This window comes from Arabidopsis lyrata, assembly GCF_000004255.2.
Source record: "Arabidopsis lyrata subsp. lyrata unplaced genomic scaffold ARALYscaffold_3, whole genome shotgun sequence".
Taxonomy (NCBI): Eukaryota; Viridiplantae; Streptophyta; class Magnoliopsida; order Brassicales; family Brassicaceae; genus Arabidopsis; species Arabidopsis lyrata.
The window spans coordinates 4,280,439-4,304,894 of record NW_003302553.1 but is presented as its reverse complement, the minus strand read 5'-3'; the positions used below and the strand labels follow the sequence as shown (position 1 = coordinate 4,304,894).

Genomic DNA, 24,456 nt, shown 5'->3' with positions numbered 1-24,456 from the left:
GGATAACTTGATGATATGCAAGAATGATGTAACAACAGTTTCTTTCTTCTAAGCATAAAGGAGAAGCCGATGCATGAAATAGGGCTGGGCCATTTTATTTCCTTTACTGGGCTTTTTAAAGCCCATCATAAGAATTTGAATTTGTTGGAGCAAAACAAATAAAAAATGGCGAAACTGAAGAACACACGATTCAGATTTTCGAAATTGAATTTGTAGTCAGTCTCTCTCGTATATAAACTTCCTCGCTCTTCTTCCATTTCAAATCTCTCTCTGTGTAGTCAAAATTAGGGTTTATTCAATCCAAAGGAAGAGTATTTTTCGAGAATTCTGTAGTCGAAAATCAAGATCATGTCGGCATCAACGGTGTCAATCACCGCTAGTCCTACGAGGGCAATTAGGCGGACGCCGGTTCTCTCCGGTGAGAATAAATCCAATTTTGATTTCCCGCCGAGCGAATCTCATGCCAATGCGGCAATTGGAGAGTCTTCCGCTGGTACGAACAAGGATCTGATTCGCTCCGAGGCTGCCGCTGAGAGATCTAACACCTACGACGTCGGTCCTGTGACTAGGAAATCGGGATCCACCGCGACGGGGACTAATACAACCACCACGCAGCGTCGAACGCGGAAGTCTCAGGGGAATAAGACAGATAAGGGGCAGTGGAAGACAGTGGTTAGGGTATTCGCGAAGCAATTTGGGGCTCTTTTGTTACTTGTTGGGTTGATTCAATTGATTAGGAAATTGACTTTGAAGGATTCGTCTCTATCTTCTTCTAATTTCCCAATTGAAACGGAAATGGTGCTTTCGGAATTGGAGAGTCGGATTTCGGCTGTTGATGGTTTGGTAAAGACTACTACGAAGATGATGCAGGTTCAAGTTGAATTTCTTGATAAGAAGATGGAAAGCGAATCAAGAGCATTGAGGCAGACGATAGATTCCACATCTTCTGTGTTGCAGAGTGGGTTGAAGAAGGTAGAGTCTAAGACGGAGAGATTGCAGGTTTCCGTAGATGAGTTAAATGCTAAACCTTTGGTGTCTAGAGAGGAATTAGAGAGAGTTTACGAGGAGTTGAAGAAGGGTAAGGTCGGTGATTCTGATGTTAACATTGATGAATTGAGGGCTTATGCTCGTGACGTAGTGGAGAAAGAGATTGGAAAGCATGCTGCTGATGGCCTTGGCCGAGTAGACTATGCGTTAGCGTCTGGTGGGGCTTTTGTAATGGGGCATTCGGATCCGTTTCTTGTTGGAAGTGGGGGTAATTGGTTTGGGACAAGCAGGCGGCGGGTTCATAGCAAAGCGGTTAAGATGTTAACTCCGAGTTTCGGGGAGCCTGGACAGTGTTTTCCTCTGAAAGGAAGCAATGGCTATGTTCTAGTCAGGCTAAGAGCACCAATAATTCCAGAGGCCGTTACCTTGGAGCATGTCTCTGAGGTAGTACTAACATCTCAATACTCTTACTTTCACAGAATCATCGATTTCTATATGTTAATTTGAGCCCTTAAGAAGGGTTCTCTGTTAAATGTTGTTGGTATTGAGTTGCCATGTACTTCGGATTGGATTGCTGGTGACAATGGATTATCGAATAGAGGGCAAGAAACTAGTTTTGTGAATTTGAGTTCTTATAGCTTGAGTTTTAGTTTAGGCAATAGCTGTGAAAATATGCATTGAGAAGGGTTTTACCGTATGTTATTTTCTGCAAATCACTAGCTTTAGCAATTCCTTTGTCTAATGTCAATATGCCACTGTGTTCTTGTGCTTTGTTTGAGATATCGTTGACAGAGAAAAGAACCGTATATATGGGAAGAGCTTGTAAGTTTACAGTTAGTGGAACTGTAATATTCACAGTTTAGGGATATCTTTAGGAAACAGTAGCAAAAGGGAAATAGTCTCATTGCTTAGAGAGTGTGTAATGTGATGGTCACACATTGCTTTCCATCATTGTTCATCCTTGTAATCATTTGTCTGATAAATTTCTTCTAGTCTGACCACTAAAAGGCATTACTGATATGTTTGTTATGCACCATTTAATCGAGCAGGCTGTAGCGTATGACAGATCGAGCGCCCCAAAGGATTGCCGGGTATCAGGATGGCTAGGTGACATAGATATGGAGACTGAAACCATGCCCATTCTTACAGAATTCAGTTACGACTTAGACAGGTCCAATGCACAGACATTCGACATTGCAGAGTCTGCTCATTCGGGACTTGTCAACACTGTCAGGCTAGACTTCAATTCCAACCATGGAAGCTCTTCACACACTTGCATCTACCGCTTCAGGGTTCATGGCTGTCAACTAGACTCAGTCTCTGTTGTTCATGCTTGATCTGAAGTCCACGTGAAACTTTTCTTCTATTTGTAACAATTCCCTCTCATAGATTATCTCTCTTTTTTTTTGTTAGTTTGTGTGGTGGGAAAGCTTCTAGTCTGTAATCAGAATCATTTGGTTGTATTCGTGCTTATTAGTTTTCAAATCTGTTTTGGTTAGGGTATGTATCCTCCGATTTGAAATAATATAGAATGTAGTTTGATGTTCGGTTTTGTTTTTTTGAATTTTGACAGAGTTTCTCCTAAAGCTTTCACCTAAAACAAAAAAAAAAATCTCTGTCTCTGTGTAAATGGTGAAGTTAACAAATTATATTTTTTCATGGTTCCTACAAATTCTAGTACAGTAGACATATTCATTAGTTGAAACAAAGATAGATTTTGGATTATTAATGGTTACCTTGATAGGAAGAGTGTGTATTTAGAATTTTAGATGGACCATAACTTGTTAGTGTGAATTGCGTAAATTGACAAAGTGACGACTTCTTCTTTTAGGCTTCACCGTCTTGCCTTGTCTAAAAGCTCCCCAACACATCACATGCATATCTACGGTCAAATAATTGATATCAATCCCTCTTCCAAGTCAACACAGCTTGTTAAATTATAAATAACATTAAATACAAATTAATCTTTGACATTTCTGATAGATGTTAGTTAAGCTCTAAAAATACCCATTTTTTACGGTTAAATCACATGAGAAAAACTCTTCTAACCAAGTCAACCCAAGCTTGGTCATCGTGACGGTGGACCACCGGCTCCAAAAACAATTGGATCTCAAGAAAAAAGAAAAAACTCGTATTTGACCAAAACGAAATTATATAGTATACATTAGGATGTATATAAATTATTAGACCAACATGCATTACATAATTTAGTTTCCCTCGAACCCATGCATTCATTAAATGGCACAAAGCTCCTCGTATAGTCTATATATATAGCAGATCCACAAAAACAAACACCATCAATACATACAAACAAAACACAAAAGATAAAAATGCAAAGACTAAACTTCTCTTCTTCACTCTTATTCCTGTCTTTTTTCTTCTTCTCATGGGCTTTGCTAATCTCATCACAACAATCTCCGTCACAGCCACCTTCTGACCCTCCGTCACCGTTACCTTTTGAACCTCCGTCGCAGCTACCTTTTGAGCCTCCGGTAGAGTCACCATTCTTGCCTCCGTCACAGCCACCAATATTCGTGCCACCGTCACAGCCACCTTCTTTGCCTCCGTCACAGTCTCAGTCACCTTCTCTCGCTTGTAAGTCAACTCCATACCCCAAGCTCTGCCGTACGATCCTTAACGCTGTTAAATCCTCACCGTCGGATCCTTACCGTTACGGCAAATTCACCATCAAGCAATGCCTCAAGCAAGCAAGCCGTCTCTCCAAAGTCATCACCAGTTACGCGCTCCGCGTGAAAAGCAAACCAGGCTCCGCCACGGCCGAGGAAATCGGCGCTCTAGCGGACTGCGGCGAGTTATCGGAGCTGAGTGTGAACTACCTTGAAACGGTCACTACGGAGCTCAAAACGGCGCAGGTGATGACGGCAGCTCTAGTCGAGCATGTGAACAGTCTTCTCAGTGGCGTGGTGACGAATCAGCAGACGTGTCTTGACGGACTCGCGGAGGCGAAGAGTGGATTCGCCGCCGCGATTGGGTCGCCGATGGGGAATCTCACGCGACTTTACAGTATCTCGTTGGGGCTTGTGAGCCACGCGCTTAATCGTAACCTAAAGAGGTATAAAGCTGCTAAAGGGAAGATTCTTGGTGGTGCGAACTCAACATATCGCGAACCGCTCGAGACTTTAATTAAGGTAATTAACTAAACTTGTTTCTAATTCTGTTTCTTTCTTTGTTTGTTTGTTTGTTTATAATAACTTTTATACATTCCTTTACATATTCTAAAGTCGGTAATAATCTAGTTATATATGGTTGGCATAGAGATAAAAAAAATAGGAATTGAGGGAAATATCCAAAACAGTATACAGTATATGCCTTCTTAATTACAAACATGGTGTTGTGATATAATATAGGTCACCACAATTCAAACCTGAATAATGAAAGGTTATGAAAAAAACTTTTGGACATACATGTACGATATATATAAGCCTCGTAGACGTATGGGGGACATACTAAGTTAGATATGGTATGAATTTACTTGTTTAGGACGCACGGAATGATTTAATATGCGAGCATATCTAAATTTTCTAGATCGAGTCATAAATGGAGGTGCTCTTGATGTGTGTGAGCCAGAACACGCGTAAGAGAGTAAATGGCACATGGCCTACGCAAATTTTAGTACAATTCAACAATGATCAAATGGGTCCAGTCTTTGACTTTAACAAAAGAAATCAATTTGGTCCCCATTCGGATCCAACTGTATTCACGTGCATAAGAGTGTCCCCGTCATTTCATGTGTGGCTACAATGAACATTGATATTAAAAAGGCATGAGTCTACATGCTAATCATGTACTAAGAACGTTTTCTTTTCTGGTATAGGGTTTACGTAAAACATGCGACAACGACAAAGATTGCCGGAAAGCTAGCCGGAACTTAGGGGAGCTAGGTGAGACGAGCGGTGGTTCCATCCTCGTGAGTAAAGCAGTGATCGTCGGCCCGTACAAATCCGACAACTTCACAACCATCACCGATGCTATTGCAGCCGCACCTAATAACACTAGACCAGAGGATGGTTACTTTGTCATCTACGCAAGAGAAGGAGTCTACGAAGAATATATTGTTGTTCCCATCAACAAAAAGAACTTAATGCTTATTGGGGATGGGATCAATAAGACGATTATTACTGGGAACCATAACGTTGTTGATGGTTGGACTACGTATAATTGCTCGAGCTTTGGTTGGTGTTTTTATCTCTCTTTTTGTCATTTGGAATTGTGTGCCTACTTAGTTTATGATATAGAATTCTTTTTTTTTCTAGCTGTGGTTGGAGAGCGGTTCATGGCGGTTGATGTTACATTCAGAAACACAGCCGGACCTGAAAAACATCAAGCTGTGGCTTTGAGGAACAATGCAGAAGGATCGAGTTTTTATCGGTGTAGTTTTGAAGGCTATCAAGATACTCTCTACGTCCATTCTCTCAGACAATTCTATCGTGAATGCGATATATATGGTAATATAAGTTTTGTTTTGGCTTCATTTTACATACTTATTTATAATTGTTGGAATAAGATTTTTAAAACTAGGCTCAATCTCATAACTGTAGAACTATTTCTTAGTAGTTAGGACTCACCAAAATAGTCAAAACTAGTCAATCATATATATATAGACTCTTAAATTTGGAATGGTAATGTGGTCCTTGCATTAAAAGTTATTTATTTCACTAAATAGGTTTTAACATGTGTATCCAATTTTATCCCTTTTTTGTTATAGGTACCATCGATTTTATATTCGGAAATGCAGCCGCAATTTTCCAAAACTGCAACATATATGCTCGAAAACCAATGGATAAGCAAAAGAACGCGATAACTGCTCATGGAAGAATCGATCCAAACCAGAATACCGGAATCTCTATCATCAATTGTACAATAAAAGCCGCCCCAGATCTTGCAGCCGAGCCTAAATCAGCCATGACATTCTTAGGGAGACCATGGAAGCCCTACTCAAGGACGGTTTTCATGCAATCATATATTAGTGACGTTGTCCAACCAGTTGGATGGCTGGAATGGAACGGTACAACTGGACTAGACACAATCTACTACGGTGAGTACGATAACTTTGGACCAGGGGCTAACACGAACCAGAGAGTGCAGTGGTTAGGGTACAATTTATTGAACTTGGCAGAAGCCATGAACTTCACGGTCTACAACTTCACCATGGGAGATACATGGTTGCCTCAAACCGATATTCCTTTCTATGGTGGTTTGCTTCGCAAAGAATGATTAGAACACCATATTATATGAAAATATATTTAACTATACGTACTTCCTCATTTAAAAATAAAGCAATCAATTTTCGTCTTTTCTTGATTTTTTTTTTGTTACTATCTTTTCTAGTTGTTGGGATCTATAGATTTGCGGTGTTACGTTTTCTATACACATACAATATCGTCGGTTGAAATAAATTAGCTAAAGCCGTACATCATGTCTTGCTTATTTATTGTTTCGGATAGTTAATAATTTGTACACCAAAATCTACATATATATCAAATTTTGCAAAAAGCCAAGTTTTATGCCACTTAAAACATGTAAAATAGCTAACATAAAAATACATGAAATTAAATTGATTATAGCTTTTAAAAAATCTGGACTAATAGACACTACTACGAAAATATGTTTCTACTTATTGTTTTAATACAGTGTAATCAATAATCAAACAATGATACAAAAGAATAAGAGTAACACCGAAAACTCTCACATAATGAAAAAATTGTATACTTATAAATTACAAATATCCAAAAAGAAAAGAGATTTGAATTGGAAATCTCGTTGACGGAAAAGACAAACTCAGAGACCGGACCTGTACGGCACTTTCGTGGCCGGAAGCCATCGTCCTCCGTCGATGAAAGGTTTCACCGTAAACCTATTCGCTTCCTTCGTATAAAGAAACCTCAATCCCTTCCACTTAACTCTATTCTTTGTCGACGCACCAGCGCCGGTATTCTTATACTCACCGTAAAATATAGTATCCGGCGCCGAATCTCCGGTCCACGGTAACCAACCTTTCCGGTCAACAAACCCATGCAAATACGAGTCCATTATCACTGTCGTCGAGAAATTCTTCCATGGTCGACCTAAAAACGTCTTAACATCGGTTAGGTCACCGAGCGGAGAGATGTTACAACGGTGAATTGAGATTCCTGTGTTCATGTTCGGATCAGTACGTCCTTGAGCCGTGATTGTGTTTTGTTGTCCTTTCATTGGTCGGCGAGGGAGAATCCGGCAGTTTTGGAGAACTGAAGCTGAGTTACCGAAGATGAAATCGACTGTTCCCATAATGGTGCAGTCACGGTAGAATTGGCGTTGAGCGTGCACGTAAAGCGTGTCTTGGTATGCGTTCATTGTACAACGGTAAAAGGCGGCGAGATCCGCGCTTACCATTAGCGCTACGGCTTGGTGTTTGGATGGACCAGCTGTGTTGATGAAGCCCATGTCTCTTGCCATAAACCCTTTTCCGAACACAGCTGCATAAAACAGAGCATGTCAAAAAACCGGTTTCTTGATTTATAAGTAACGATATTATGTTCGGTTTTCTAGTTGCTATTATTTCAGAATAACCTTACCAATCATAATTCTAAACACTCTATCTTTGGTTTATGAGATTATTTGGACTATTTTGTTATTATTGGGGTGTAATTAAATTGAAGAAACAACCAAGTCGTGTTATTTCAAAATCCTCTGTTTTCAAAGCAAACAATATAAAAACAAAAAGAGAGAGCGATTTACCGAATGTGGCAGTCTTAAAAGTGGGAGTTCCATCGATGACATTAAGTCTGCCAGAGACAATACTCTTGCTCTCTCCATCTCCGACCACCACAACATTCCACATCTTTTTCTCCACCTTCACATTCTCAAAATAAACTCCTTTCTTCACATATATAATCGTCCTCTTCTCACTCTTCTCAGGCACATCCTCTAAAGCCCTACTTATCGTTCTATACTTCCCCGAACCATCCTTAGCCACCACAATATCCGCCACTTTCCTCAAATCCGTGCTCTGCAACAATCTCCTGCCCGCATGGACGTCCACCTCCACGTCAACCGTAGTCAACAAACGCCTCCGGAGTTTGAACGAGTCAGCGATCTTTCCGAGCCATGTGATGATCGCTAGTGCGTTACTCGTCAGCTCCGTTGAGTTCTTGAGATGACTTTCTCCGAACGGCTTCATATCTGGAGCCAACGTTTCCACGCACGTTTCTTGATACGTCTCGGCTGAGCTCAGCCATGTACGTAGGTCATCAACTAGCTCAGGAACCGTGACACCACCGTTTGCTGATGACGTTAACGTGTTGTTGAGGTTATCTATCGTTAGGTCAAGAAGCTCAGCGCAAGCGTTCATGGTGATGTTGTTCTTTTCATCGCCTAAGGATGAGGAGAAAGCGTTGAGAGCTTTTGAAACTTCGGTGATTGTGATTTTGACTGCGTATTTGAAGAGCTCTTCTGGATTAAGACTGCTTGCGTTTGGAGCTGATCCGAGGGTTTCGAAGCATTTGTCTTTATGCAACGTAACGTCGCAAACGGCTTTAACGGAAACGGAGATTGAGTCTCCGTTGTTATTAGTCTCCACTGTCTCTGATGACTTCTTGTGAGCCATGGTTCCAAACACGGCTCCGATCACGATTCCGGCGAGAATGACGAGTGATACAGCGATTATTGCGATGTTCTTTCTCGTCTTACGACGAGCTTGGAGCCTTACGTGTTCATGCTCGTCGACTTTGCCGTACGGGGAGGACATTTTCTCCGTCCCTCTTTTATGTTTTTCTAATTTTCTTTTGAAGTTTCTCGTTAGTTATGTTTGGTTTGTAGATGTTGGATAGTCGATATAAATACATAGAAAAATATAATAATCTGAATAGACCTCTAATAACAACTAACGTGCGAGGCACAAAGGGGATTATAAATTTTCACATTAAAATACCAAGAATGTATTTAACTACAAGTGCTTCTCATGTTTTATTCTTTTATGTAATATAATCATGTCGGTGAAACATATTTGTTTAAGATTGGCCAGTGGCGGAGCTAGAACTTGTATTTACGGGGGTCAAAATGTCAAATTAATAATTATAGGGGTCAATTTGTTCTTTGTATTGGTGTCAATTTGAAAAATTTAGCCAAAAATTAACTAAATTTCAAAATTCTATAGGTGTCATTTGACCCCTATGCTTTTTAACTACCTCCGCCCCTGAGATTGGCCACTATGTGGTTGGACTTTAGCTTCTGCATGTTTCTTGGTTTAACGAATTCATTATTCTCAATTCTATCTTTAGTTTACAAAATTTGGAAGTATATTTAAGTTTGTGTTATGTTTATAATTTGTGGTTCGATTCATTGTTGGTTCCCTCTTTTTATTATCAGTGGTGATTATCTTTTGAACACAAAAAAAGGTCCGTCTATTTGTTTTTTTTTTTTTTTTTGGTAAGCTCGTCTATTTGTTTATTTAGTTTAATAGAAATTAATCTCTTGAAAATCCTCGACATTACAATATTATTCATAGGGATTATATTGTCAACTTTGGATAGTTTAATTATGTTTGATATAAAGCTGTCAAAGAATAATTTTACTAAAAATAATTTGAGAGTTGGTTGTCGTTTATATAAGAATTTACTCAATTCATCTGTTTTCCTCGGACATTTGTCGGCAGATGTTTTCTCCTGCTCCGTAATAGACTTTTCAAACCTTGTTTAATTTGGAGCAATTACATATACATGTACTAGGAACTCTTGACCTTTTATTAATATAATCTTTTACGCTAAGCCAAAAATCAAATCAAGAAAATCCAAACTGTAACTAGAAAGGTCACATCTGATCAAAAGATTGCAAAAGGGGGTAAATCTGACGTTGGAGAAGAGCTTGCGTCGTAAAAGTCATTAGGGGATTGAAAGATGGTGGGTGGTACATTCTTATGATCCTTGTACAGTATATCTGATGATCTTTAGTAAGATCTATATATCTGATGGTAACTATGAGATCAAGTTCATGCGAGAAAATGTACCGGAGATCATAAGCATGTTTTACACTAAAGCTACTTACTACTCCAAATATAGAGGATTGATGTGTTTACGTAAATTGGTATATATATTGAGAGGGGTGAACGAAAATCATATGGATAACAAAAGATATGAGATCAATAATGTTCTATCGTCTCTTTCTATTTGAAAATAGTTCAATTAGTACAAGCAAAACATAGTTTTTGTCGACAAATGATTTTAATCAATTTATGAAACTATTATTTTGTACTCACAACACTAGTTGATAAATTTTTTTTTACTCATGGAAAAAACAACTAAAAATGGTGAGAATAGTTAGCAAAAATCAAAGCTTTTAAACGAAGGGAAATTAAAGGTTTACCAATAACAAAAGGATATAACTAGACGTGTTACCAAACACCACCTTATTTGGTCATCTTCCTCATTCCACGGTTACTCCCACATCTCGCACTTCCTCTGTACACTTCTTCGTCTCCATCCAACCCCAGAACTCCTACCACAATCTAAGGCTCTAAGCATTCGTAGATCTTTAGCTGAGAAAAGCTTCGCGACAATGTCTTGGCCTACGGATTCTGAGGTTAATCTTCATTTTTTCCCATTTACGCACGAATCTGCTTGTTATCGTTGGTTTACTCGGTGCCAATATCCTCCGTTGTGTTAATTTTCGTTAGAAATGAGCGACGGAGATGTATTATCCGGTTACATTTTCCCGGCGAAATGTTAATCGGACTTGTGATCGAACAATTTCATTAGTTTCTGTGCGTGGAGCTCAATGTACATGCTGCGAATTGCCGCGAGTGTTTGTTTTGTGTGTTTGGATATTTTGAAAGTTGGCTTTGGTGTTAATCTTACGAGATTGTTCATTTTTTTTCCAGTTAATTTCCATAAAGGAAGCAGTGGCTCAGATGAGTGGAAGAGATAAAGGAGAAGTTCGAGTGGTGGTTGCACCTTATCGTATATGTCCTTTAGGAGCTCACATTGATCACCAGGTTTGTTTGTGATAATAGCTATGTAATCACGGTTTTGACTAAACTACTCATACCATTTCCTTGTAAATTTCGTATCATCTTTGGTGTTCACAGGGTGGAACTGTATCAGCTATGACGATTAATAAAGGGATCCTTCTTGGTTTTGTTCCATCGGGTGATACTCAGGTGTGTATTAGTTATGATGATTCTTATGTGTTTTGGCATTCCTCCAAGTGAACTTGTCAATCAAATTCATATGTTTGACCTGCTTGAATTCTTGCACAAATTAGCAACATTCTAATTTTGGGATGAATGTCCCGTTGATGGTATAATGCAATTCTCTTGAATAGCATTCAATTATCTAGGCTTGGCTTGGTTCAGTTTGAGGTAGATTGAGAATTTGAGATTATGATAGTGTAGAATATATTGTCTTGGTCTCTTTTTGTTTCTCACCTGACCTGAAGATAGCATTTAAGAATTGGAAATTTCAAAATGAATGTGGTATGTAGACAGGAGATTAAGATATATTTCTGAGTTGGGAATGTACCCTGTGTCTGTGTGTTTCACTTGAGCCTTGAAGTCTTTGTACCATTTTATTCTATTTCTAATTTATATGCAGGTCCAGTTGCGTTCTGCACAATTTGAAGGAGAAGTATGTTTCAGGTGTGCATATCTTTCAGGATCTCTCATCTTGTCATTAGTGTTTACCAACTTTTATGTCCATCATCAGACATGCATAAGCTGGTTACTAAGCCACGTATAGGATAAAGCCTGCATCTAGGATATTGTGGAAGTATTTCTATCTTGCCAGCATTCCATTATATCTCATTTTAGTGTGTAGATGAACTTATCTTTCACTTAAGTCTTAGACATTTATCAAAATCAACCTTTAGGTTTTGTGAATATTTCCCAAGAATTCATTGGAAATTGAGGACCCTTAGCGCTGTAAGGGAAACAAAAGTATCAGTGTTGGAAGAGCTTGCATGTTTTTCTAGTTTTTAATAATTTAGCTTTTCTAGAGGTATTTTGTTTTCCTTAGTGCATTTCAATTTTGTACTCGTTGTGGTGGTAAAGGAATTGAAAATCTTCTATGCATAATGCTAATAGCTTTTTCGGGTTCTGAAATTATAGAGTAGATGAAATCCAGCACCCCATAGGCCTAGCAAACAAGAATGGTGCAAGCACCCCATCTCCATCGAAAGAAAAAAGCATCTGGGGCACTTATGCCAGAGGAGCAGTTTATGCGTTACAGACCAGCAAAAAGAATCTCAAACAGGTAACAGGTTCAAATTTGGTCTACTGGTTATAGCTATAGATAAAGTTGACCATTAAAGGGAAGTGGGTTTAGCCTGCACATTTGCCGTGTGATCTTCTGGGGTTCCACCTTTACCCTTTTCTTTTGGGCCTTGCTTTCCCCAAAATAGTTGACAGAATTGTATTTAAAGCAAAAGGTATTTGAATGTGTTTCTAAGTAATTGTTTTGATCTTTGAAGGGCATTGTTGGTTACCTCAGTGGCTCAAATGGACTAGATAGTTCTGGGCTTAGCTCATCAGCTGCTGTAAGTAACTAAAACCCGCCAGTGTTTATACAGCACAAGTTTCTCTGCAAAGACAATTTGTACTGTTCTTTACTAGTAACTATACACTTGTAGCATATGAGAGTGGTGTTTGCTTATCATTTTTGGAATATGAATCTTGTATTATTTTATGATCGCCAGAAATGTGACAGGTTGGTGTGGCATACCTGCTCGCTTTAGAGAATGCAAACGAATTGACTGTATCCCCAACAGAAAATATCGAATATGACAGGTACAATTTTCCCTCTAATCTAACTAAGAACCTCGTCTTTATTGCTTCATGAGTATGCCTTCCTGCAAACCAGCAATTAGTGCTGCAAATTGGTCGATTTACATGTAATTCATTGTGTCTGCAGACTTATTGAGAACAGATATCTGGGTCTGCGGAATGGAATTTTGGATCAATCAGCCATTTTGCTTTCGAGTTATGGGTGTCTAACATACATGGACTGCAAGGTAAAATTTCCTTGACTGTGATATAGTGTGCAAAAAAGCAAGAAGCTTGCTCATGTGGTAAAACCAAGACTGTTCTGTAGGGCAAGTTCACATGGGATGCCTGAGATATATTTTGATTCCTAAACTGAAATCTGCCTCAGGATCAAATCAGATCTACTAAAAGGACATTCTCAATGCTTTTACGAGCACATAAGTGTTTAATCTTTTCAGTTGCTTCAGTTTTTATATATTACAATGCAAAGTTCCTACTAAAAGGAAAATGAATGGTTAGTATCAGGAGGCTCATAAAGTCCTTCTTAACCAGCCATAGATAGGGAAACATGAATGTTGTTTGCCTAGCTTTATTTTCTTCCAGACACTGCCATCTCAGAAAAACTGTTTGAAATATGCAGACTATGGACCACGAGCTTGTACAGGCTCCTGAACTGGAGAAACCGTTCAAAATATTGTTAGCATTCTCAGGTTTGAGGCAGGCATTGACCACCAACCCAGGATATAATCTGCGAGTTTCTGAGTGTCAAGAGGCTGCAAAAGTTCTTTTGACGTATGTGCAAATCTGCTTAATTCATATTTTCTACACATTCGCTTCTTTGTATTTAAATTTTAGTGAAACTTCTGCAAAGTCAATTGCTCTATTGCTTGTGATACTCATTTCTCTACAAGCTTCTCTTGATTTTCTTGTTCTTCAGTGCATCTGGGAACAGCGAGCTGGAACCTACCTTGTGCAATGGTAAAAAAACTTTGAGTTTGGACTTTATGTCTCTTATTCGTTGCATGCTAATCAGAATTTTGTTTGTTGCCATGTCTGTAACTGTCCCACTGAATAGTTGAGCATGCGGTCTATGAAGCTCACAAGGTAAGAAAACAAGATTACTAAGCTTGTGGTAAAACAGGTTCCACTTATATCAGGCCTCTAAATATATGTAACACAATCATACTTGCTTGTGCAGCATGAGCTGAAACCGGTTTTAGCTAAAAGAGCAGAGCATTATTTCTCGGAAAACATGCGGGTTATCAAAGGCAAATGCTCTTGAATTCTTATAGAAGTCTCTTTATTGGAAAAATGATTCATCAACCTCTTTCTGATTCTTTACGGACTTGTATGAATGATTGTGATTTGTGATTCTCAAAAATTTCAGGACGGGAAGCCTGGGCTTCAGGCAATCTTGAAGAATTTGGAAAGCTGATTTCAGCATCCGGCTTGAGTTCCATTGAGAATTACGAATGCGGTGACTCTCTTTTCTGCTCTCCCAAAATGCAACATATCTTATAGTGAATACAGACCACAAGCTTGCTTTCACAGACAATTCTATCTCAGATTCATCATTTTGGTTTTAAATTCTGTGAGTTTTGTGAAGGTGCGGAGCCACTAATCCAGCTATACAAGATTCTTCTGAAGGCTCCTGGTGTATATGGAGCTCGATTCAGCGGTGCAGGCTTTAGGGGATGTTGTCTAGCCTTTGTAGATGCAGAAAAAGCTGAGGCAGCTGCTTCATATGTGAAGGATGAATATGAAAAGGCCCAACCGGAGTTTGCTAAGAATCTGAATGGAGGAAAACCTGTTCTCATCTGTGAAGCAGGTGACGCTGCTCGTGTTCTTCTCTGATCAATCCCGGAGTTTTGGTTCCTTCGATATCCCACTGAAACTCGAATTTTTGCCCCTTATATCTCTCATGCTTATCGATTCTTGTTTGCTCATCATGATAGATTTTGCAGAGTTTGTAGAAATGATGCATTGCTTGATAAAATTTCTATTCATTTTTGTTTGTTTGTTACAAATACTTTGACAATACATAACGTAAATAATCTCTACCGTTTTGAACTCGATAGAACAATCGCAAACTTCGGGGTAAAACTAAAAAATGTTCACAATTCATAGGGATGATTTTCGATGAAAAAACAAAAAAATATGTGACTAACATGTTATTTTTCAAAAATTGATGAATTTAGTTCTTTGATTAATCTAACAAAGACACTATATAAGTATGAAATTAGAAATCAAAATCGAAATTTAAGACAATTTGAGTGGTATTATAATTTTGTTTGTAAAAAATATAGTGTGTATATCACAAATAGAGATAGATTAGTTTTTTGTTTGGACAATAAGCCCCCCGCCAAAGTCTTGAAATTCGCGCCTGGGAAATCCTCCGGCGTGGCTTTAGGGTTTTAGGCTCTTTAATCCATTTTTACTTTCTAAAATCCCTAAAACCCACTGGGCATGACTCCATTATTATGCCATTCCACTGCTTCAATCCCTAACCCTAACTCTTTCATGTCTCTCTCCTCCACTCTCCGTCTATCTTCCTCCTTCCTCCGCCGCTCCTTCTTCCGATTTCCCCTCACCGACCCATTATGTCGTCTCCGCCGCACTGAACCCTCCGCCTCGCGTTTCTTCTCCTCCCGTACTCCCCGGTCCGGCCAGTTCGTTGTCGGTGCTTCCAAACGCGCCGATGAGCAGTTCAAGGAAGAGTCCGGAGCTAACAATGGCGGTTTGGTGGTTTCTGGGGACGAATCTCGTATTGTGCCTTTTGAGCTTCATAAGGAGGCTACTGAGTCCTACATGGCGTATGCCCTCTCTGTTTTGCTTGGACGCGCTTTGCCTGATGTTAGAGACGGACTGAAACCAGTACATCGGAGAATTCTGTTGAGTGACTTCGTTCGACTTAAAGCTACTGAAATTTTTAAACTTATTCAGTGAATTTTGTTCCTTCTAATGTTTGATTATTTGTCTTCCAGCTTTGCAATGCATGAGTTGGGGATGTCATCTAAGAAACCATACAAGAAATGTGCAAGAGTTGTTGGAGAGGTTAAGTATTGATTTTTGGAAATGTTTTTCTCATTCGATTTCACTAAATATCTTATTCTGAAGACACGATTGTGCTGTTGAATTCTGGAAATTTTCAGGTTCTTGGTAAGTTTCATCCGCATGGAGATACTGCTGTTTATGATTCGCTTGTTAGGATGGCTCAGGTAAATATCTGAATCCATGGAATGTAGTCCAGTCCTCAAATAATGTTTCAGGCACGATTTGATTCTTCCCAATGTTTTAATACATTTGGTTCTTTGCAGAGTTTCTCCCTGAGATGTCCACTTATCCAAGGCCATGGAAATTTTGGCTCAATAGATGCAGATCCTCCTGCTGCTATGCGTTACACCGAATGCAGACTCGATGTGAGTGCCTTTCACATTATTTTCCCTTCTAATTGATATGTTTTTACTTGCAATTCACTTTTTCTATTTGCAACCCTTTTGTTTCATTTGGATGAGTTTTTCCTTGTTTGTGCTGTTTATACTCTATAGTGTTTCTCTCATCTCTATTTTTTCTCTTGTCTTGAGATGAACACGTATTTTTGTTATTGTTTTCAGCTGATTGTTCTTATTTTTTTCTATAGCCACTGGCTGAGGCAGTACTGTTGTCTGATCTGGACCAAGATACGGTAACCTCACTATTGACTTATTGCCAAGTTTACTGTTACTCAACTAGGTGGTCCTTAACCTCTTTTTGTTTTGCAGGTTGATTTTGTGGCCAATTTTGATAACTCTCAAAAAGAACCAGCAGTGTTGCCTGCTCGTCTTCCTGCTTTGTTGTTGAATGGAGCTTCTGGGATTGCGGTAAAATAATCAAACAAATCTTAAATCTGAATTCCTTAATAAATTTTGTCTAGGTTTCTGCAGTTAATCTCGTGAAGATTTTTCCCTGCTGTATGAGATTGAATATGCAATTGAATCTTGATCATTTCACATTGTTTAGGTTGGCATGGCAACAAATATTCCCCCTCATAATCTTGGGGAGTTGGTAGACGTGCTTTGCGCTTTAATTCATAATCCAGAAGCAACGGTATCATTCATCTCCTCTTTGCTTTTCTGTGATTGTCAATTTGTGGGTCTTTTGTTTTACATGAAAACTTCTCTGCCTTATAAGTAGACAACTCATAAGATGTTCTTTCCACATTCTTCTTCGTCTTGCCAGCTGCAAGAACTGCTGGAATACATGCCTGCACCTGACTTTCCAACTGGAGGAATAATAATGGGAAATCTTGGGTAACTCTTTACTTTCCAGTTTCTCCCTGAAGGGATCTTATACGTAATGAATTTTGTTTTCCCACCTCGTTTGCTAATTTTTTTGAGGGTAGGCTATCTATAGGATCAATTAGAAGGATATACTTCTAAAGTTTGAAACTTTTTCTTATGAAAATAGAAAAACATTTTGTTTTGTTTAGATCTATGATTTTAACAGAATACAGAAGCTGTACCTATGTCTTAAAAGGAACCTACAAAATGAGTGAAAGGATGGTCCAGTAAATAGTTTTCCTTTATTTGTTGTCGGTCCTATGCAGTTTTTGAATCATCATGTATTTCTGATGATGTTTAGTGATTTTTTTAAATGTTTTGAAAGCTTATATGTTGTGTAGACTGTAGTACATATACTTATCCATAATTTATTTTTCGAGTTTGTTGAATACCTTTATTAAAAAAAATAGTTTGCATGCATATACCATTTCCTTTTGTAATGTTGGATTCTTATAATTCTCTAATGTGTGGATGCTCTTTCAAGGGTTTTGGATGCTTACCGAACTGGCCGAGGGCGTGTTGTAGTTAGAGGAAAAGCTGAAGTTGAATTGTTGGATCCAAAGACAAAGCGGAATGCAGTTATTATCACAGAGGTGATCAATTTAGTTTTTCAGATTAATGTACAGTTCTCCAAGGATGAGCCTTTCAAAAAGGTTTATTAGCAGTAGAGTAATGCCTTTAGTGTGAATTTATTTCAGATTCCTTACCAGACAAACAAAGCTACGCTTGTCCAGAAGATTGCCGAACTTGTTGAAAATAAGGTACAACTAAACTTGCGTCATCTAATGTTTTTTTTTTGCTGCGTTTATTCATTGATGTTGGTGTTTGTTTTCAGACGCTAGAGGGCATAAGTGACATACGTGACGAGAGTGATCGTAATGGGATGCGTGTGGTTATTGAGGTATCACACTGTTTCCCCTGCACTTAGATGTATTAGTCTACTTTAAATTTTCATATTGAAAGGTAATAATTTTGGGATAATTTCCGAATACTTCTCTATAGCTCAAACGAGGAGGGGATCCTGCACTTGTGCTAAATAATCTTTACCGGCATACTGCCCTTCAATCAAGCTTCAGCTGCAACATGGTGGGGTAAGTTGCTTTGAAGTAGCATTTTTATTTTTCCTGTTGTATAGACCCAAGTCATCATAATTGTGGAAGAAACAGAGAAAAAAAAATCCACATTTGTTATCTAGAGAAACTCTTGCAGTTTCTGTAAAAAAATTTTACAACAAAGTCTTTCAGTTCGGCAATTTTTTTCTTGGAATACTATAGATATCCCTGCTAGAAAACGATAAGGATAAGGATCTTGCCAACTATAATTCTAGATTTAGTCACTTCTCATCCTTCTGTAATAAAACTAAGAGTTGGGAGAGATGTAAGATGGGTATAGTTGAATGCATCAACCAATAACTTCTTATATCTCAGTAATGACATTATAAAAATTGGGAGACGCATGGGTGGGTCATGGAGATAGTGGAGTATGATAGAGATTCCTGTATTTTTTTTATAGAGATATAAAAGAACTTGGGGATTTTCCAGGGTGACTCGTTGAAAATCGTCTAATGAGTATGTGAAGCTTGTAGATATATTAAGGATCATGGTTTCACTTATGTGTTTTTCTTGATCGTAACTGGATTGTGATATTGTGTCTTTTACAGTATCTGCGATGGAGAACCCAAGCTAATGGGTTTAAAAGAACTACTTCAGGTAACTACTTGTCTATGTAAATCATTTATCTACTTAGCCCACAAGGAGTAATAGAAAAGTGAAGATTAGAGATAGGATGTTTATTTCTGTGCTACTGTAATCACATTAAAATGATTACTTTCTGTTTCTTGCTTGTGTGTAGGCATTTATAGATTTCAGATGTTCTGTTGTCGAAAGGCGTGCAAGGTTCAAGCTTTCACATGCACAACAACGAAAACATAATATTGAGGTGTGACTAGAAATGTTTGACTTTCTTAAATCAGCGTGTGAAGACCAGGATCTCACAATGTAAAGCTTTTCTTCTAATATCTTCACTGTATATATGCTTAGGGTATTGTGGTTGGGCTTGACAATGTGGACGAAGTAATCAAACTCATCAAGAACGCCTCAAGTCATTCCTCTGCTAGTGCTGCTTTACAAAGTGGTGAGCTGTATTTTACTTTGACAATATACTCAATGCAACAATCTTGAACTGCACATTATAGCTTGATGTATAAACAAAATTCTGAAAAGTGAGCGAGAATTGGGAGTCGAAAAGTAAACTAGAGCCAATTTTTCTTACGTGGACTGATAGAAGTAGTCTAGGATGTACACTATCAAAAGAACGCATCTTGTGGTGAACTCTTCCATAATTATATTTGACGAACATTATATATTACTTGTCTTTTTATCTGGAACTGCTGGAGTCTCATTCGTTGTACGATTTGACATTAATTGCAAAGATTCGTAGGGATTTATGCTACGTAAGTCTCTATTGTAAGGGACGATACCATATATTGAAATTAACACAGTCAAACATTTACCTATGTAGAGTATGGTCTTTCTGAGAAACAAGCTGAGGCTATACTGGAGATAACTCTTCGAAGGCTAACTACTCTTGAGGTGCTTTCTTATTCTCGCTAAGTAGAATTTATGAAACTTTTAAGCTTGAAAAATGTTCTAACTAGATTCTCCCTCCATGTGCATGCAGCGGAAAAAGGTTACTGATGAGAGTAGTTCACTGACAGAGCAAATTACAAAGTTGGAGCAGCTATTATCAACCCGAGCAAATATCCTAAAGGTGACATACTCACTTTTTAGTTGTCTATTACTGTTCTTTTGGCTGAAAATATTTGAACACCTAGATGCTGGTAGAATGATAGATGCATCAATATATGTACTCCAAATTTGTAAGCTTGACTGTTTGAGTCCACTGAGGTTCAAACTCTGGTCCATGTATTACGATGTGGTAAAAGGATTCAAATGGTTCTTTCATTTCTTATATCTGTAAAGCGGCTTACTATATATATATATATATATATATATATATATATGTTGCTGTTCTGGGCCAATGTTAGGAAGATTAGTGATACATGATGATTTTCTTGTAGACCAAAATATAGTTCTTTGCTTCGTTTACTTCATTGTATGTTTTACTTTCTTCCCTTCGTTATCTTCTTGTATTTTTCTTTAGTTAATCGAACAAGAAGCAATAGAGCTGAAGGACAGATTCTCAAGTCCCAGGCGTTCAATGTTGGAGGATTCTGACAGTGGTGATCTAGAAGATATAGATGTTATTCCAAATGAAGAGATGCTGATGGTATGTTGCATACTTAAACCTAGAAAATTTCTCAATGTTGAGAACTTTGTTGTTTGTTTTATAACTTTTGATATCTGGATGACTATAGGCAATCAGCGAAAAGGGATATGTGAAGAAAATGAAGGCCGATACTTTCAATCTTCAGCATCGTGGAACAATTGGCAAATCTGTTGGGAAACTGAGAGTTGATGATGCAATGTCTGACTTTCTTGTTTGTCATGCACATGACCATGTCCTCTTCTTCAGGTATGCATAACTCAAAATTTCCTTTGTGTTTGCTACGCACATGGATATTAATTTTCTGCGTTGCTGTAATTTGTTGCTTATACTTGTTCTACATTCAGCGACCGGGGTATAGTGTACTCAACCCGTGCGTATAAAATTCCAGAATGCTCTCGCAATGCAGCTGGTACTCCTTTGGTTCAGGTAATTTACATATCGGTTTATCTATGTTTTCCTTCTGCTATTTCGAAAAATATTCAATTTTATGAAAGGCTAATGTTCTGCTGTATTCATGTGACTTGTGGAAGCAGATATTATCCATGTCAGAAGGTGAAAGAGTAACCTCCATTGTTCCTGTTAGCGAGTTTGCTGAAGATCGCTACCTCCTGATGCTTACAGTGAATGGCTGCATCAAGAAAGTATCGCTGAAATTATTCTCAGGAATACGCTCAACTGGAATCATAGCAATTCAGTTGGTTTGTCCCCTTTTTCTTTTTACTCCAAATCTAGGAAGTCTTCTTAACAAGGTTACTCTAACATAATTATTTGTCTTCAGAATTCTGGTGATGAACTGAAATGGGTTCGCTGTTGCTCAAGCGATGATCTTGTGGCCATGGCGTCCCAAAACGGATTGGTCGTCTTGAGTACATGTGATGGTGTAAGTTGTGGTTCTTGATTTTTTTTTTTTTAAATGATTCTTCTTTCAAGTAAACCTTTTATTACTTGAGCAAAATCTGATGGCTTTTGTTTATTTAGGTTCGTACACTGAGCAGAAATACAAAGGGAGTGACTGCCATGAGACTCAAGAATGAGGATAAGATAGCGAGCATGGACATCATACCTGCATCTCTGCGGAAAGATATGGAAGAGAAGTCGGAAGATGCTTCAATTGTGTATGTTTTTCGTAACTTATATCTGATGATGTTTGCTCTAGAAACTTACTTGTCAGTGTTGTCACACTAGTTAATGTTTTACTGTCTTCCTTTGTTAACACAATCACAAAAGCAGAAAACAATCCACCGGTCCATGGCTATTATTCGTGTGTGAGAATGGTTATGGAAAGCGTGTTCCTCTGAGTAGCTTCCGGCGTTCGCGTTTGAACAGAGTTGGTTTATCTGGATACAAGGTATGATCTGGATTATTACCATCTCTCGTTTGTGTGTTCATTTTTCCCTGACATCTCAAATTGTCAGTTTGCGGAGGATGATCGTTTGGCTGCTGTTTTCGTGGTTGGTTACTCCTTGGCTGGTAAATATACACTCTTCCACAAATACGGATTTAAATGTTCTGTGGTTGCTGTTTATACATAATTCACCAATGTGTTTTCTTGCAGAGGATGGGGAAAGCGATGAGCAAGTAGTTCTGGTGAGCCAAAGCGGAACTGTGAACCGGATCAAAGTCAGGGATATCTCAATCCAATCCCGCAGAGCACGGTATATGTCTACTCCCTTCATTTGACAGTCTTTCCAAATGTTTATTTATGTTTTCTCATTTGATTGTTAATTTCTCAGGGGAGTGATTCTTATGCGGCTAGATCATGCCGGCAAAATCCAATCTGCTTCTCTGATCTCTGCAGCAGATGAAGAAGAAACAGAAGGAACTCCAACTAATGAAACCTTAGAAGCCGTTAGCCTGTAAAGTTTACAATCCCAATTCAACCAGTTTTTGTGACAATTATCAAGTTCAGTACATAGAGTCTATGTGCTTAACTCTCTTCCTCATTTTGTTTTCTGATGTGTTACTACGAAGAGAAAACCATGATCGAAGTTAGTTATTAACATTAATCTACTTTACATTTTGTTGGGTTTAATTATATAAATATATTTTAAGAAAGTTGAAATCAGTAGTGTGCTATTCTCACTTTTGTTTTGTTAACCAAATCAAGAGAAATATTTTACAAGTGGTACAAAGACGTAAGCGCCAAACCCCATAATCACAAGAGCAGCTGCACCAACATTCACCAAAGATATGTCATATGTCCGACTCTCTTCTTCACCCATTCCTCTTCCTCCTACTGCAAGAGGAGAATCTATGCCACTCTTCTTCTGTCCTTTGACTAGTAATGGACCGGTTTCTGAATCCACGATTTCAGCATTATCCTTTAAACCTCCTGTATCTTTGGCTAAACAAGCTTCTTTTATTTTCTTCTGCTTCTCTCTGTCTTGAATCTCTCCTTCACTAACCATGTCTCCAACCGGCTCATTTTTCTCATCCTGCTTGTTTCTCAAGCGATCATCAACATCCAGTTTGATTCTTTCATCTCCCTCTTTCGTTTTTATCTCAGGCTCTGCTTGGTTTGTCTGAGCAATTTTCATCTCTATTCTTCTTGCCTCATCACCAACAACTGGTTTAGTAATTTTCTCTTCTTTCTTTTGTCCTAAGTTAATCCTTCCTTCCTCTTTCAGCTTCTGACCTATTTCACCATCTTCCTTTTTCTCAACAACTTTAGCATGTTCCTTGGGTTCCACTCCAGCATCAATGGTCGGCGTTCTGCTAATCTCTTTCTCCTTCACCTTCTGTCCAGACTTATTCTGACTTATATCATCATCTTTCTTTCTCTCAATTAATTTCTCCTCTTTCCCCTGTACCTTGGGTTTTAAACTACCACCAAGGGTTGGTGTTCTTTTAGCCTCTTCCTCCTTTAATTTTTGTCCAATCTTTTGCTGACCTATTTGAGCAGCCTCCTTTCTCTCGGCCACCTTTTCTTCTTTTGCAGGTTCGTTGCCCACTAAGCTAGGAATTGCTTCTCTCGCTTTTACTTTCGTTTCAGACTTTTCTCGACTGCCCGTTGGCACCGCTCTTTTCCCCTCAACCACTGATTTATACGTTTTGGGTTCTTCATTCAACGTTGGAGCAGCTGTATCTTGACTTGTTCCCACTTGTTTCTCCCCGTCCGAAGGTTTCTTTCGTCCCAAGCTCCTCCCATTTGGACCAGGGCCTCCACTTTTCTCCCGATCAGAACTCTGTCCAATCTTCCCCTGATCTTGAACTGCTTTCTCCTGCTTTTTAGCTTCCACGATCGCTGGAAACTCGATCGTCAAGAGTCCATGTGAGAAGGAGGTGCTCAATTTGGTCATGTCACAGGTATCTGGGACACGGTAAGTTTCATTAAAACGAGCCTTAGTCTGAGCAGAGAGCGGTCGCTGGCCTCGAATCTGGACAGTCCTTGTCCTCTCATCCTTTTTTATTTCTATTTGATCCCTATAAAACCCTGTCGATTCCACACAATAAACGACAAATTCATAAAGTTTGTTATCAGCTAAAGATTGATCTCGAGAAACAAAAAAAAAAGAGAGAAGAGAAAAGACCAGGAAGATTAACGTAGAGGAAAATGGAAGATCCAGAGTTAGTCCATTGAGCTCTGGGCTTGAAACTACTCACCGTTGGAGCCAGCGGTGGCGGATGACGGCCACCTCCCGGCCTTGGTCTCTTGAAAATCGCCGCCATATATGCGTTTATATAGATCACACTATATCAGGACAAAAAGTTCAAAGCCTTTATGAAATAAATGAATCAAATTGTATATGAAACATAAAAAATGTTTGAATGTTGTATATAAGATATAGAGAGAGGTAAGAGGAGATTTTGAGATTAGGGAATGGGTTTAGGATTGCTTTAGGGTATTGACTTTCTCTGTTTCTTTATCCCAAGGTCTCATATCATAGTAAATGGTTTCTTCTACTTCAAGGAAAGAAGAGCTTTTAAGGTTTTGTGTTGATGCGTATCAACACAAAGTGACGTCGTTTTATATGTTTTTTCCATTTTTTTTGAGCTAGTAGCCTATATATTACGTGTCATTCAACACGTGAAATTAAGATTCCCTGGACCTAAAAAATCCCCGCCTAGACCCGATTACTCCCCGCTTAATCGCTAGGCCCACCCTATCCG

General features: G+C 38.7%; 6 protein-coding genes across 7 annotated transcripts; 4 read left to right on the top strand and 2 right to left on the bottom strand.

The window, feature by feature from the left end:
- Nucleotides 1-176: 176 nt before the first annotated feature.
- LOC9320876 (protein SAD1/UNC-84 domain protein 2) lies at nt 177-2,573 on the top strand. Its single transcript, XM_021031184.1, has 2 exons — nt 177-1,431; nt 2,037-2,573. Exons 1-2 carry the CDS (start codon nt 349-351, stop codon nt 2,322-2,324), a joined length of 1,371 nt encoding a protein of 456 aa, XP_020886843.1. The 5' UTR covers nt 177-348; the 3' UTR covers nt 2,325-2,573.
- A 590-nt stretch (nt 2,574-3,163) lies between these two features.
- Nucleotides 3,164-6,400, top strand: LOC9318758 (probable pectinesterase/pectinesterase inhibitor 25). The gene is made up of 4 exons (XM_002884763.2): nt 3,164-4,136; nt 4,823-5,180; nt 5,262-5,453; nt 5,714-6,400. Exons 1-4 carry the CDS (start codon nt 3,318-3,320, stop codon nt 6,220-6,222), a joined length of 1,878 nt encoding a protein of 625 aa, XP_002884809.1. The 5' UTR covers nt 3,164-3,317; the 3' UTR covers nt 6,223-6,400.
- On the bottom strand, nt 6,310-9,003 carry LOC9320875 (putative pectinesterase/pectinesterase inhibitor 24). The gene is made up of 2 exons (XM_002882645.2): nt 7,726-9,003; nt 6,310-7,463 (listed from the first exon to the last, which is right to left on the bottom strand). Exons 1-2 carry the CDS (start codon nt 8,732-8,734, stop codon nt 6,787-6,789), a joined length of 1,686 nt encoding a protein of 561 aa, XP_002882691.1. The 5' UTR covers nt 8,735-9,003; the 3' UTR covers nt 6,310-6,786.
- Nucleotides 9,004-10,369: 1,366 nt separating this feature from the next.
- LOC9320874 (galacturonokinase) lies at nt 10,370-14,814 on the top strand. Its single transcript, XM_021033651.1, has 14 exons — nt 10,370-10,563; nt 10,862-10,975; nt 11,069-11,140; nt 11,574-11,617; nt 12,086-12,230; nt 12,448-12,513; nt 12,684-12,763; nt 12,888-12,987; nt 13,380-13,531; nt 13,677-13,717; nt 13,815-13,843; nt 13,938-14,007; nt 14,127-14,216; nt 14,346-14,814. Exons 1-14 carry the CDS (start codon nt 10,540-10,542, stop codon nt 14,591-14,593), a joined length of 1,275 nt encoding a protein of 424 aa, XP_020889310.1. The 5' UTR covers nt 10,370-10,539; the 3' UTR covers nt 14,594-14,814.
- Nucleotides 14,815-15,092: 278 nt separating this feature from the next.
- Nucleotides 15,093-22,408, top strand: LOC9318757 (DNA gyrase subunit A, chloroplastic/mitochondrial). Of its 2 annotated transcripts, none has more exons than XM_021032049.1 (27): nt 15,093-15,630; nt 15,724-15,793; nt 15,892-15,957; nt 16,057-16,158; nt 16,380-16,424; nt 16,501-16,599; nt 16,739-16,825; nt 16,958-17,028; nt 17,543-17,651; nt 17,757-17,819; nt 17,894-17,959; nt 18,061-18,149; nt 18,719-18,767; nt 18,910-18,996; nt 19,098-19,191; nt 19,579-19,649; nt 19,738-19,827; nt 20,221-20,346; nt 20,435-20,592; nt 20,691-20,772; nt 20,880-21,044; nt 21,125-21,226; nt 21,325-21,461; nt 21,574-21,694; nt 21,762-21,816; nt 21,902-22,001; nt 22,080-22,408. In XM_021032049.1, the coding sequence occupies exons 1-27, from the start codon at nt 15,206-15,208 to the stop codon at nt 22,204-22,206; spliced, it is 2,856 nt and encodes a 951-aa protein (XP_020887708.1). In that variant the 5' UTR covers nt 15,093-15,205; the 3' UTR covers nt 22,207-22,408. The 2 variants fall into 2 exon arrangements, with proteins under 2 accessions (XP_020887708.1, XP_002884807.1); XM_002884761.2 differs by having other exon boundaries at nt 15,094-15,630; nt 21,577-21,694.
- Nucleotides 22,409-22,430: 22 nt separating this feature from the next.
- Nucleotides 22,431-24,257, bottom strand: LOC9320873 (inactive protein RESTRICTED TEV MOVEMENT 2). Its single transcript, XM_002882644.2, has 2 exons — nt 23,877-24,257; nt 22,431-23,779 (listed from the first exon to the last, which is right to left on the bottom strand). Exons 1-2 carry the CDS (start codon nt 24,013-24,015, stop codon nt 22,449-22,451), a joined length of 1,470 nt encoding a protein of 489 aa, XP_002882690.1. The 5' UTR covers nt 24,016-24,257; the 3' UTR covers nt 22,431-22,448.
- Nucleotides 24,258-24,456: the final 199 nt, after the last annotated feature.

Excerpts from the sequence above, each read along its gene's own strand:
- LOC9320876 (XM_021031184.1), top strand. The coding sequence starts at position 349 with ATGTCGGCATCAACGGTGTCAATCACCGCTAGTCCTACGAGGGCAATT. Across the intron at positions 1,432-2,036 it reads CCTTGGAGCATGTCTCTGAG|GCTGTAGCGTATGACAGATC; the intron begins GTAGTACTAACA and ends TTAATCGAGCAG.
- LOC9318758 (XM_002884763.2), top strand. The coding sequence starts at position 3,318 with ATGCAAAGACTAAACTTCTCTTCTTCACTCTTATTCCTGTCTTTTTTC. Across the intron at positions 4,137-4,822 it reads CGCTCGAGACTTTAATTAAG|GGTTTACGTAAAACATGCGA; the intron begins GTAATTAACTAA and ends TTTCTGGTATAG. Across the intron at positions 5,181-5,261 it reads GTATAATTGCTCGAGCTTTG|CTGTGGTTGGAGAGCGGTTC; the intron begins GTTGGTGTTTTT and ends TTTTTTTTCTAG.
- LOC9320875 (XM_002882645.2), bottom strand. The coding sequence starts at position 8,734 with ATGTCCTCCCCGTACGGCAAAGTCGACGAGCATGAACACGTAAGGCTC. Across the intron at positions 7,464-7,725 it reads TTTTAAGACTGCCACATTCG|CTGTGTTCGGAAAAGGGTTT; the intron begins GTAAATCGCTCT and ends TGTTTTATGCAG.
- LOC9320874 (XM_021033651.1), top strand. The coding sequence starts at position 10,540 with ATGTCTTGGCCTACGGATTCTGAG. Across the intron at positions 12,231-12,447 it reads GCAAAAAGAATCTCAAACAG|GGCATTGTTGGTTACCTCAG; the intron begins GTAACAGGTTCA and ends TGATCTTTGAAG. Across the intron at positions 12,764-12,887 it reads GAAAATATCGAATATGACAG|ACTTATTGAGAACAGATATC; the intron begins GTACAATTTTCC and ends TTGTGTCTGCAG.
- LOC9318757 (XM_021032049.1), top strand. The coding sequence starts at position 15,206 with ATGACTCCATTATTATGCCATTCCACTGCTTCAATCCCTAACCCTAAC. Across the intron at positions 18,997-19,097 it reads AACGAAAACATAATATTGAG|GGTATTGTGGTTGGGCTTGA; the intron begins GTGTGACTAGAA and ends ATATATGCTTAG. Across the intron at positions 19,828-20,220 it reads CCCGAGCAAATATCCTAAAG|TTAATCGAACAAGAAGCAAT; the intron begins GTGACATACTCA and ends ATTTTTCTTTAG.
- LOC9320873 (XM_002882644.2), bottom strand. The coding sequence starts at position 24,015 with ATGGCGGCGATTTTCAAGAGACCAAGGCCGGGAGGTGGCCGTCATCCG. Across the intron at positions 23,780-23,876 it reads CCTCTACGTTAATCTTCCTG|GGTTTTATAGGGATCAAATA; the intron begins GTCTTTTCTCTT and ends TGGAATCGACAG.